Source organism: Monodon monoceros, unplaced genomic scaffold (genome assembly GCF_005190385.1).
Source record: "Monodon monoceros isolate NGI ecotype Baffin Bay Population unplaced genomic scaffold, NGI_Narwhal_1 Super_Scaffold_14, whole genome shotgun sequence".
Lineage (NCBI taxonomy): Eukaryota > Metazoa > Chordata > Mammalia > Artiodactyla > Monodontidae > Monodon > Monodon monoceros.
Window position 1 is genome coordinate 16,739,761 of NW_021703770.1, and position 12,844 is coordinate 16,752,604.

The 12,844-nt window shown below is 39.6% G+C and overlaps 1 protein-coding gene across 1 annotated transcript in view; it reads left to right on the plus strand.

Annotated features, from left to right (window-relative positions):
* The window catches only part of SNTB1 (syntrophin beta 1), a 222,600-nt gene extending 210,849 nt beyond the window's left edge, over positions 1 to 11,751 (plus strand). The window contains exons 5-7 of the mRNA XM_029222482.1: positions 513 to 709; positions 7,535 to 7,725; positions 10,642 to 11,751. Of these exons, the coding sequence (XP_029078315.1) occupies positions 513 to 709; positions 7,535 to 7,725; positions 10,642 to 10,734 (481 nt within the window). The 3' untranslated portion in view covers positions 10,735 to 11,751. The remainder of the gene's footprint in view (positions 1 to 512; positions 710 to 7,534; positions 7,726 to 10,641) is intronic.
* Positions 11,752 to 12,844: the final 1,093 nt, after the last annotated feature.

Here is a 12,844-nt window from a genome sequence, read left to right on the forward strand (position 1 = left end):
GCATGAGAAATGCATGCAGAAGTGCAGCCAGATGATCCAAAGTACAAGAAACACAGGGGGTAACTAAGTCTAACCCAGGAAACAATAGATTTCCTTTCTTGTCTCATGCTCTCACTGGGTCATACATATGCCCAGGAATGGAATGGGGGAGATGGGATTTTCCACATTATTTAAATTGTTCTCTCAATCATTTACTTAATTATCTTCCTTTCTGGTTGAGTGAGTATAGCTGAATTTGTCTAAATAAAGTTAAAGTCACAATATTCAATTCCTCTGCATAGTCAACCGGATGCACAGTTCTTGGCCACTATGCTAATCTCACTCTACCATTGGCCAGGCACTGGGTGAGGAGATGTCAGAAAACCATGGTGAACATTAGGGTATAGTGGACCTTTTGGTTCCGGATCAGAAAATTGAGAGCAGATCACCAATTTGGGGCTTTTCACAGGTGTATCAGGTGAATACAGTAGTTTCCATTTTGATAATTTCTCTCTCTCTGTTTTTCTCAACAGGCTGGTCCATTCAGGTCCAGGGAAAGGATCACCCCAGGCTGGTGTAGATCTGTCCTTTGCAACACGAACTGGTACCAGGCAGGGTATTGAAACGCATCTCTTCAGGGCTGAGATCAGCAGGGACCTCTCACATTGGACAAGGAGCATAGTACAGGGGTGCCATAACTCAGCTGAACTCACTATTGAAGTCACCACAGGTGAGCATTGTTGGCTTTGGTTTTGTGATGTCACATCCTTATGGAAAGAATGCACCGTCTACTCCACCACAGCCTCAAAATTGTTTCCATTACTGGCCATTTGGGGTACTTAAAATTCCAGAGATAAACTTAAATTCCAGAGGTAAATTTAAAATTCTTCTAAATTAAGGCACTGAATGCCCTACTAAAATGAAACCTAGGGGTCTGATTGTGAAAAGCCTTATCTCATCGTCATTCAGGAAAAGTGGGTAACTTAGATAGTCAGATGTCATTTCTACCATGGTAAACAGTGCAAATCTAGAACATTTCCATCATGGTAGAAAGCCCTGATGGTATCTGCTCTGGATGAACAGGATTTTCCCACAAGGCCTCTAAGGTTATGAAATAAATGAAATAGAAACCAAGAAAACAATACCAAAGATCAATGAAATTAAAAGCTGGTTCTTTGAAAAGATAAACAAAATTGATCAACCTTTAGCCAGACTCATCAAGAAAAAAAGGGAGAGGACTCAAATCGATAAAGTTAGAAATGAAAAAGGAGAAATTACAACTGACACCGCAGAAATACAAAGGATCATAAGACACTACTACAAACAACTATATGCTAATAAAATGGAGAACCTGGAAGAAATGGACAAATTCTTAGAAAGGTACAACTTCCAGGACTGAACCAAGAAGAAATAGAAAATATGAACAGACCAGTCACAAGTAATGAAATTGAAACTGTGATTAAAAATCTTCCAACAAACAAAAGTCCAGGACCAGATAACTTCACAGGCAAATTCTTTCAAACATTTAGAGAAGAGCTAACACCTATCCTTCTCAAATTGAACACTCCCAAGCTCATTCTACAAGGCCACCATCACCCTGATACCAAAACCAGACAAAGATACTACAATAAAAGAAAACTACCCACCAATATCACTGTTGAACATAGACACAAATATCCTCAACAAAATACTAGCAAACAGAATCCAGCAACACATTAAAAGGATCATACACCATGATCAAATGGGATTTATGCCAGAGACGCAAGGATTCTTCAATATACACAAATCAATCAATGCAATACACCATATTAACAAAATGAAGAATAAAAACCATATGATCATCTCAATAGATGGAGAAAAACTTCTGACAAAATTCAACACCCATTGATGATAAAAACTCTCCAGAAAGTGGGCATAGGGAGAACTTACCTCAACATATGGCCTCAAAGGCCATATACGACAAACCCATAGCAAACATCATTCTCAATGGTGAAAAACTGAAACCATTTCCACTAACATCAGGAAAAGACAAGGATGGCCACTCTCACCACTCTTATTCAACATAGTTTTGGAAGTTTTAGCCACGGCAATCAGAGAAGAAAAAGAAATAAAAGGAATACAAATTGGAAAAGAAGAAGTAAAACTGTCACTGTTTGCAGATGACATGATACTATACATAGAGAATCCTAAAGATGCCACCAGAAAACTACTAGAGCTGATCAATGAATTTGGTAAAGTTGCAGGATGCAAGATTAATGCGCAGAAATCTCTTGCATTCCTATACACTAGCAAAGAAAGATCAGAAAGAGAAATTAAGGAAACATTCCCATTTACCATTGCAACAAAAAGAATAAAATACCAAGGAATAAATCTACCTAAGGAGACAAAAGATCTGTTTGCAGAAAACTATAAGACACTGATGAAACAAATTAAAGATGATACAAATACATGGAGAGATATACCATGTTCTTGGACTGGAGAATCAACATTGTGAAAATGACTATACTACCCAAAGCAATCTACAGATTCAATGCAATCCCTATCAAACTACCAATGGCATTTTTCACAGAACTAGAACAAAAAATTTCACAGTCTGTATGGAAACACAAAAGACCCCGAATAGCCAAAGCAATCTTGAGAAAGAAAAACGAAGCTGTAGGAATCAGGCTCCCTGACTTCAGACTCCACTACAAAGCTACAGTAATCAAGACAATATGGTACTGGGACAAAACCAGAAATATAGATCAATGGTACAGGATAGAATGCCCAGAGATAAACCCACATGCATATGGTCACCTTTCCTTTGATAAAGAAGACAAGAATATACAATGGAGAAAAGAGAGCCTCTTCAATAAGTGGTGCTGGGACAACTGGACAGCTACATGTAAAAGAATGAAATTAGAACACTCCCTAACACCATACACAAAAATGAACTTAAAATGGATTAAAGACCTAAATGTAAGGCCAGACACTATAAAACTCTTAGAGGAAAACATAGGCAGAACACTCTTTGACATAAATCGCAGCAATATCTTTTTTGACCCACCTCATAGAGTAATGAAAATAAAAACAAAAAACAAATGAGACCTAATTAAACTTAAAAGCTTTTGCACAGCAAAGGAAACCATAAGCAAGACGAGATGACAACCCTCAGAATGGGAGAAAATATTTGCAAATGAAGCAACTAACAAGGGATTAATCTCCAATATATACAAACATCTCATGCAGCTCAATACCAAAAAAACAAAGAACCCAATCAAACAATGGGTGGCAGACCTAAATAGACTTTTCTCCAAATAAGACATACAGATGGCCAAGAGGCACATGAAAAGATGCTCAACGTCACTAATTATTAGAGAAATGCAAATCAAAACTACAATGAGTTATCACCTCACACCAGTCAGAATGGCCATCATCGAAAAATCTACAAGCAGTAAATGCTGGAGAGGGTGTGGAGAAAAGGGAACCCTCTTGCACTGTTGGTGGGAATGTAAATTGAAGGAGCCACTATGGAGAATAGTATGGAGGTTCCTTAAAAAACTAAAAATAGAACTACCATATGACCCAGCAATCCCATTCCTGGGCATATACCCAGAGAAAACCATAATTCAAAAAGATATAAATCACAATGTTCATTGCAGCACTATTTACAATAGCCAGGACATAGATGCAACCTAAATGTCCATCAACAGAGGTATGGATAAAGAAGTTTTGACACATGTATACAGTGGACTATTACTCAGCCATAAAAGGGAATGAAACTGTGCCATTTACAGAGACATGGATGGACCTAGAAGCTGTCATACAGAGTGAAGTAAGTCAGAAAGAGAAAAACAAATATCGTATATTAATGCATGTATGTGGAATTTAGAATAATGGTTCAGATGAACCTATTTGCAAAGCAGAAATAGAGACACAGACATAGAGGACAAACGTATGGACACCAAGTTCGGGGGTGGGATGGATTGGGAGATTGCGATTGACGTATGTACACTAGTGTGTATGAAGTAGACGGCTGGTGAGGGCCTACTGTATAGCACGGGGCGGGGAGAAAGACGGTAAAATCTGTTTGAAGGACATATATTAAGTTAACCTTAAAAATGCACTCCAATATACATTAGATGCAGACAAATACTGTTTGACTCCACTTACACGAGGTATGTAGAATAGCCAAATTCATAGAGTCAGAAAGTACATTGGTAGATGCCAGGGGCTGGGAGGTGGGCAGGGGAGGGGGAATGGGAAGTTAGTGTTTAAAGGGGACAGAGTTTCCATTTAGGAAGGTGAAAAATTTGGGAGACGGATGATGGTGAGAATTGCACAACAATGTGAATGTGCTTAGTGCCACTGAACTGGTTAAATAGTTAAATATGGTTAAAATAGTATATGGTTAAATATGGTTAAAATAGTATGTTTTATATTATGTAACTTTTACCACAATAAAAAAAATTCTTAAAAAAATTCTTTTAAAAAGAATTAATTAAGTGGAATATAAATCCTTTCTCCATCTCTGCTCTGAAGCAGAACTATTCCTCTATCCTAAATGAATATCTGTCTCTTGAGGTTCCTGAATTAGGTGTTTCATCCAGGGAGGGATGCCATATAAAAACAAGACATTTTGTGTTTACTTTAGGTTAAAATAAATTAAAAAAAAAAAAAAGACCTCTTAGGTACAGCGTTTCCAAACTTCAGTCACACTGAAAACAAGAACAACAAAAACAAAGTTTTTTAGTTGTACCCTCAGAAGCCTCCGATCGCTGATGCCTATCCCTAGAGATTGTGACGCAGCAGTTCTGGGGCAGGGCCTGAGAGTTTGCATCTAGTATGATACCAGGCAGTGCTGGTGCTGCTGGTCCGTGGACCACTCGGTGTGCAGTACTGCACTAGGGTGCAACTTCCTCCAGCACCCAGGAGGATTCTAAAAGATGGGACCCACGTCAATGTGTAGTAGGGTTTCTCCACATTTCCTTTACTGGTGCAAACATGAAAAACCAGATGTTTTGTAGAATTTCTGCTGCAGCATCTCTGAGATAATCACTGTCTTTTAAAAAATTATCCTGAAACTAGTTAGTACCCCCCAGTATTTTCCAACATTGTTGAAAATGTCTCTCGGAGTGTCACTGAAGTTTTTATTTTTTAAGCCACTCTGTATGGCACGAAAAACTAGAGTTTCAAACCTGAGAGTTGGAAAAGGCTCAAGTCACCTGAAAACTAAATCTAATGAAGTTATACGTGTAATTGCAGAGAAGTCCAGACTCCTTGCAACAACTTCTGGGGTGTTCTAGAAAAGAATGAAGATGGCCAAAGGGGTTTGGTTTAGTTTACATTCCACAAATTTCATAAAATCCTTCTCTCAGTAAGCTGAACTCTACTTTGACAGGAAAACAATGAGGCTGTTAATAGACTAGCCAAAGGAGAATAACAAAGAATTGTGTGGACTGAGCCAGCTGGGTGGTGGGAGAGAAGAAATTATGGAAATGGCCAAAGGTGCAGCCCAGTTTCAAATGGAAAGATGCCTGCAGAGAGTTGGGGGGAGGGGCTTATGTTTTAATCAGAGCTTCAATTAACTTGATAATGGGTTCAATTTATCCTGTGTAGATGAAGAACGTCTTCAGATAACTGATTACATTATATATAAAGGCCACGAATACCACTTTAGGTCAATTAAAATTAAAAGTAACCAGAGTCAATTAATTCAAACCATCCAGTGGCACAGCTTTCAAATTCAAACATAGAGGAAGGGGGAAAAAACATGTTTAGAGCTCAGGCACCCACATATTCTGCATATGTTAGAAGTGAAAACTTTCAAAAACGAGGATTCGAGATGGGAAGTCATAACTACATCTGTGCCGTGTCTATGTTATGTTTTGGTCATCCTTGAACTGGACGGGTGGCAGGGGTCTAGGGCCCTTCTGAGAGGATAACTTAAGACTTGCCAAGGGGCTGTTCCCAGGACTCATTAGAGAATGCACCTTTGGAAAATACCAACCCTTTGTTACAAGTTGAAAGATGGCTGCGGTTAGTCGTCGAAGGAAGGGGTATATGTTTTAACCAATTAAAAGCCACCTCATTCTGTGGGAAGATAGACACTCTGTTCCTTCCCCCAAACTCTGAGGGGCTCCTCCCACCCCAGTTATTAGTCTGAGAGCCTCTTTGCCAAGATCCCTCCCCACATGCCTCTGTGTCCTGAGCACCAGAGTGTGAGAAGGCTGTACAAGACAGACTGGAAGGAAAGAACTTGAATTTTGAAATCTAAACCACTGGGTTGTGACATGTTCACCTCTCTGAGCTTTGCTTTTATCACCTATAATATTAAGCTAAGGTCCTGCTTCTAAAGTGTGCTGAGGTGAAATTCAGTTTGGTATATAAAGCTGAGCTGAGCTAAAGTTGGTCGAGAGTAATCAATACTGCCTATGTCCTCCTATCCCCAAAGAGCTTTCAGATGTATATGAAGGCCAGAGCCAATTGACTTGCCAGGGCCGGTTAAATGTGGTGTTTTGTGAGGCAAAAAAATCCAATCTGATACTTTTGCTTTTTTTTTTTGGCCGAGCAGCTTGCGAGATCTTACTTCCCCGACCAGGGATTGAACCGGGGGCCGGCAGTGAAAGTGCCAAGTCCTAACCACTGGACCGCCAGGGAATTCCCTCCAGAACTTTTTGATTAAGGGTTTTAAACACTCACAAGTCTTGCCTAATGGGAACTTGGAATCAGGTGGCAGTCCCCCTGTCCAGCTCATAACCTGAGAGCACTGGTCTCTTTTCCTAAACGCAAGGTGGACCACAGGTAAATGCTGGCACCTAACCTGATCAGAAGGTTTTACTTTTGTTCCGTTGGATCAGAGGGCACCTTGTGGACACCAGCTGAGGTTCCTGAATACCACACTGGACAGAGGGAGGAAACAGCATCCTTCACCGAAGGTGCCACACCTGACATCGATCTACAGCAGCAGCTTTTCCGGGATCCAAGATGATCAGACCATCAGGGAAACTCAAAAAGCACTTCTTTCTGTTTATAAAATGAGCTTTTTTCAACTTTTTTAAAATTAAAAATCAGGTTATTTTTTCACTACTCACTCCTGACTTCTTACATGTGTTTTTGTTACCTTGGGTAATGTCACTGGGGGATTGCTTGCTTCTTTCACCAGGTGGTAGACATGGCATTGATTGATCGATTGATTGAGTGTGTGTGTGTTGACGATGATCAGAGGTAGCTTACTCTAAATCAAATGTCAGTTTTTTCCAGCTTGATACAAGGCCATTGGAACACCCGTCTCCCTACATACATGTTGTCAGATGGTCATATAAGGGCTAGAGCCCAGACAAAATCCAGCAAAAGGAATTTCTTTCAGTTTATTTCCCTTAGTTTCACAGGGCAAGTTAAATTACAATATCACAATCAATCTAAGGAGAATATTTTCATGCATGATTATTAATGTTTAACTTTAGAAAGAGGTTGGTGGCTGGGCCCTGGGTTTGGGGAGACTAGAAGCTTAAGTGCCTGGGAAAATGGATGGACTTCCATTGTTCATACTTCTGTCTCCATCTATCTCTCTCAGCTTGCACCTATAAAAACCAGGAGTGCCGGTTGACCATACATTATGAGAATGGATTTTCTATTACCACTGAACCACAGGAGGGTGTCTTTCCCAAGACAATCATACAGGCTCCTTATGAAAAGCTGAAAATGTCTTCAGATGATGGAATCAGGATGCTGTATTTAGATTTTGGAGGCAAAGATGGAGAGCTTGTAAGTGCACTTTTCTTTAGACAGTGTGGTTTCGTATATTTTGTCTTGCAGTACACCCATTATGGCCTGCAAACATAACGCTGCCTGTATTTATTTAGCACTTGACTATTTACAAAGTACTTATAGGTTCATGTCTTAATTGAACCTTTAAAAACAGTGAGGGGATCCAATTTTTTCACAGTTCTTTACTTTGGTCTCATTTTCCATGGGAATATTACAGAAATATTTGAATCAAGGAAAGGATCCTTTACAAAGTCAGCATTAAATTCTTTTCAAAGAGGGTCCCACCAGCTTTAAGATATACCATTCATTGTTTAAAAGTATCAAGCATCTGATCTAACCCGGGCATTGTGCCAGGTGTCAGGGATGCAGGGATGTAAAACACCAGTCCTGGCAACCTGGGGGGTCTCAAAGGAGCAGAGAGTATGAAGAGTACAGACGGGGAGGGGGTGGGAAGGGGCAGAGTGGAGGGGGCAGTGAGGAAACCCAGCAAAACGTGGTCAACTCTACCTGAATGGAGAGAGGGCCAGACAAGGACCCAGAAGTTTTGAGCTCATATCAAAAAGTGTCCAACAAGCTCAGCAAGTTTGTCAGTTAACATAACATTTATACTTCTCATATCATTGCAAATTGCCCATGTATTTAAAATCATGATTTCCTGTGATCGTTACCGCCTACCATAGTGAAAAAATATGTTACTCTAGTTCCACTGAAGGGTGAAAGTGGCACATTCCTCTACTTTCTAGCAAGTATAGTTCTCAAGAAGACATAGCATCTCATTTAAGCTGTGGAATGTAGAAGTTCAAACAGGACCTTGATTTGGAACAACTAGTCTCTGTCTAGGTCCTTCCTAGTCAACAAATATCTGTTGACTCACACTTGATAACGGGGACAGGGGATATATAAAATGCAGAGATAAACCTCAATTTTAAAGATCTAGTCATTTTAACTCAGCTACTAGCCTTGCACAATTCTCCCTCTCCCTACTCCCGTCTCTGAAGGAAAGGGCCAGGGCCACACTTGAAAGAGCATAGAAGCCTGAAATCTCAAAGTGTCAGCACCACTGTCCTAGATCATGCAATACTACTAGCCCCAGTGCAGTACCAGGTTTCTTCCTATGGGTGTCACAGGAGTCATGACAAAGTCAGTGCCCTGTGGCTGACAGGTGATCTGAACTCACTTTCTGAGAACAATTTCCAGCCAGTCATTTTTCTAACCTTTAAAATGGATCTGCAGAATTTTATAGAATTTTGTTGTTTATTTGTGTGTTCAATCAGTAAATGCAGCCTGAAGGCACCAGTTTGGAAAGAAGAAATTGTTGGAAAGTCCATTTTGCCGAGAATTCTTCTGGTTCAGTTGCTGCTCTATCCATCACCCAGATGTGCACTTTTTCCTAAGGGTGACTGCTCCCTAGCAGCAGGGAAAAGAACAAGAAGCAGTCTCCTGTTTTATCCATTGCTTGAAAATTCAAGGCTATTTTTGCCCATGAGGAAAAAAATCACTTATGTCTAAATTTCAGCCTTTCTGCCTGTAATTACAACCTGACTTGAAAGACTTAGGAAGGACTGATTTTTTGCTGCCAATATATTAGGCTGATAAGCTCAAGTTCAGACACAGCTCCCCCAGGGTCTAGCTATGCAACCCCCAGAGGCAGGTGCCAGGGAGGAGGAAAGGAACAGAGGTGAGCTGTACAAAATGCAATAAATGGAGGGTCAGGAGACCCTTGCTCTCTTTCTGAGTGTGGAACTAACTCACCAATTGTCTTGCGCAAGTCCTTTTATTTCTTTGGATCTGAGTCTTTATCCATAAAATACAGTGACTGAAGCAGATAATCTTTAAGGTTACTTCTAAAAGTTGCATTCTGTGTTAGTGAAATAGAATATGGTGATTAAGCCCAGACTCTGGCATCAGACAGACCTGCGTTTGAGTCCATGTTTTCTCTTTACTGCAAGATCTATGATCTCAGAAAGTTTTATAACTTCTCCAAATCTTAGTTTCCCTTATAAAACATAGAGATAGTAACGACAGCTACCTCATAGTGATTTTGTGAAAATTAAATAAGATAGTATATAGAAAGTATTTAACACAGCACCTGGTTCATGCTAAATACCAGTTAACTTTGCTGGATGTTATTTTATGATCAGGTTGTTATTCCCCAACAGTGTCATCGTCAGAACAGAACTGGGGACAGTGGATGAGAATTGGGAGCAACACACTCAATGCTCCTGAATTAGGTCAGGTGATAAAAATTCAGCCTATTAGGCTCTGACCACGTGCCAGCCCAGTAGGAACACACGGAGAAAGATAAAACTTTAGAGGGGGTCTTAACAGACAAGTGATGTACGTGATTACAACAATCTATGAGTATAGGACAGTGAGGACACAGCTGCTTCAAAACCTGGGTTCTGCATTTGATGGTTTATAAGGAATTTTCACATACAGTATCTCACTTTAATACTCTACCCGCTGTGAGTTAGATAGGCCTGGGAAAAATTTTCAGTGACTTGTCCAAGATTATGTACACATCTAAAAAGTATTAGAACCAGGACTGAAACCTACGATGTGAAATTTAGTACTGCTTCATACTGTACCTAATCCGAAATAAATAATATCACTATCGTGATACCAAAAATAAATGGTTTAGACAGTCAAGAAGGGCAACACTGATATTTATGCTATGGGTATGTATAAATTTCACAGAACTTACTTATTTTGGAAAAAAAGATATACGAGATGTAAGGAATAAGTTCAAAGAGTTATTTTTTTATCTCACTGGGGGGCAAGGATTTAAAAACACAATTGCTCCAGTTAACACTTAAAAGCAGGAAGTGCATAGATCTGTTTGACGTGTAAGTCACTATTTTGTATCAAGCATTAGTTTAAAATCTTTCATATTCTCTTCTTTTTGAATTTCAGCAACTGGACCTTCATTCCTGCCCCAAGCCGATTGTTTTCATCATTCATTCCTTCCTGTCAGCTAAGATTACAAGGCTGGGGTTGGTGGCCTGAACAGAGGAACGAATTGCCTTTGAGAAAAGGAGGGCTGCGATGCCACCGAAAAGTGTCATATCAGACACCATTTGCAGTGATGCACCAGATGTAGCATGCCACTGTCAGCTTTAGATCCCAAGAGTCCTGTGTAACAGTCCCAGACTCCCCTGTCAATTTCAGCAACTATAAAGGGTACCTTCAGAAAAATTCCACAAGGACTATCAGAATGAAACTGTTTTTTTAGAACAGTAAAAGGGTAAAGAGGTGAGGCTGATTGGAAATACACAGCATAGCTTTTAAATAATGACAATCAAGGACATGAACATTAGAACAGCATGTGCAGATCTTAATCATACCAGTTTCTAGGCAACTGGTTCACCCAGGTAAGCAAGGGCTGTATAGATGAGAAATGGACAATTTTCACCTCTCCCCTCCCCACCCCAGTAATAAGGACCCCTTGTTTTATTGTGCTTTATTTTCTATTTCTAATTGAGTTGACTTTCGCTGGTAAGGAAAGAAAAGTACTTCAAATGGAAACCCACCTTTTATTTAAGTGTGAAACAGCTGTTACTTTTTCTTAATGAATTATCTTTCAATGATGTAGAATGATTCTGAAGTGTTCTTATTAGCATACGATGAGTGGGAATTAAATAAAGCATCAGATACTGATCTGGGCTGTAAGCTGGTGGATTCTGAGCCAAAGTAGACTGCTTAAATTGCAAAGCTTTGCTGAAGAGTGGTGTGCGTGAAAGATGATTAATTCTGGGACTACACTCATACCCAAAGTCTGCTATCTTAGAGCCATGACTTATAGCTTTATTTATAAAAGCAAATTATGGATTTTTTTAAAAGATTGTCAATGGATATATATATATATATATATATATATATATATAATTCATGCGGGGTTAACTAATTTTCCCCATTTTGTGGTTTTCAGTAGAAGTACTCAGCAATTTATTGGCCCTTGTTTCTGCCTGTGCTTGTATGCATGCATTTTCAAGCAAGTAATAGAGCAGCCTTATATGATTCTGGTTAATGCTGGGTTTTACATAGAGAGCCAATGTTATAATCAAACCCATCAAACCCATCAACAGCTCTTTTGGAATTCCAGGGAAATAATATAATGACCTGATATTTTTCTACAAGAATATTTTCAGACATCGTATAGCATATTACTGATTTAACACTTTTGCTTTTATCTTTCAAAACAAATCCACTGAAAACACACCTATTATTTGATTTTAAAGTCACTTTTCTCAAATCTTGAAAATTAGCTCTAGAATTTCTGTATTTGTAACCGTTCTCTCCCCTATGGTTTTACATAGACAAATGTTTCAGGTTAGGTTTGTGTGTTATTTTTCAGAACCGTATTTTAGCAAATACCTGTGCAAAGAGCTTTAAAAAGTAAAACTTTTAAAAGAATGTGATTTTGTTCACTCAGATACATGTGTTTCTTGAGTTTTACTTTAGATCAGCATTTTATTTTCGATCAGTGTTTCCCCAAAGTAATACAAGTAACATGTAATACAAGTTCCAAGGGGCATTGATTGACTGGTGTTTTGTCGGGGGGCAATTAAAGGGATTGGTTATCAAAAATGTTTGTTCAGGTTTTCCCTGGTGGCGCAGCGGTTGAGAGTCCGCCTGCTGATGCAGGGGATACGGGTTCGTGCCCCGGTCTGGGAAGATCCCACATGTCGCGGAGCGGCTGGGCCCGTGAGCCATGGCCACTGAGCCTGCGCGTCCGGAGCCTGTTGCTCCGCAATGGGAGAGGCCACAACAGTGAGAGGCCCGCGTACCGCAAAAAAAAAAAAAAAAAAAAAGTTTGTTCAATACTGAGTTAAAAAATGTTAAACAGATTTCATGATTGCAGGCCTCCTCAAAGACTTCATTGCACATTGCGATTCTGCAAGGGGGGGCATCCTGTGTGCCATTCCTAATGCTTACCTACAGAACTCCTCTCTAAAGAAGCATCTTGTGAAGCTAGTGTCAAAACACACACACACACAAAACAAAACAAAGAATACATTTTGGAAAACACAGCTTTAGGACACTGATTTTGTTTTGTTTCCTATTTTAAAATGCTAAAGAGTGAAGTCCCAGCCTGAATATTGTAGGAAATCTTTGA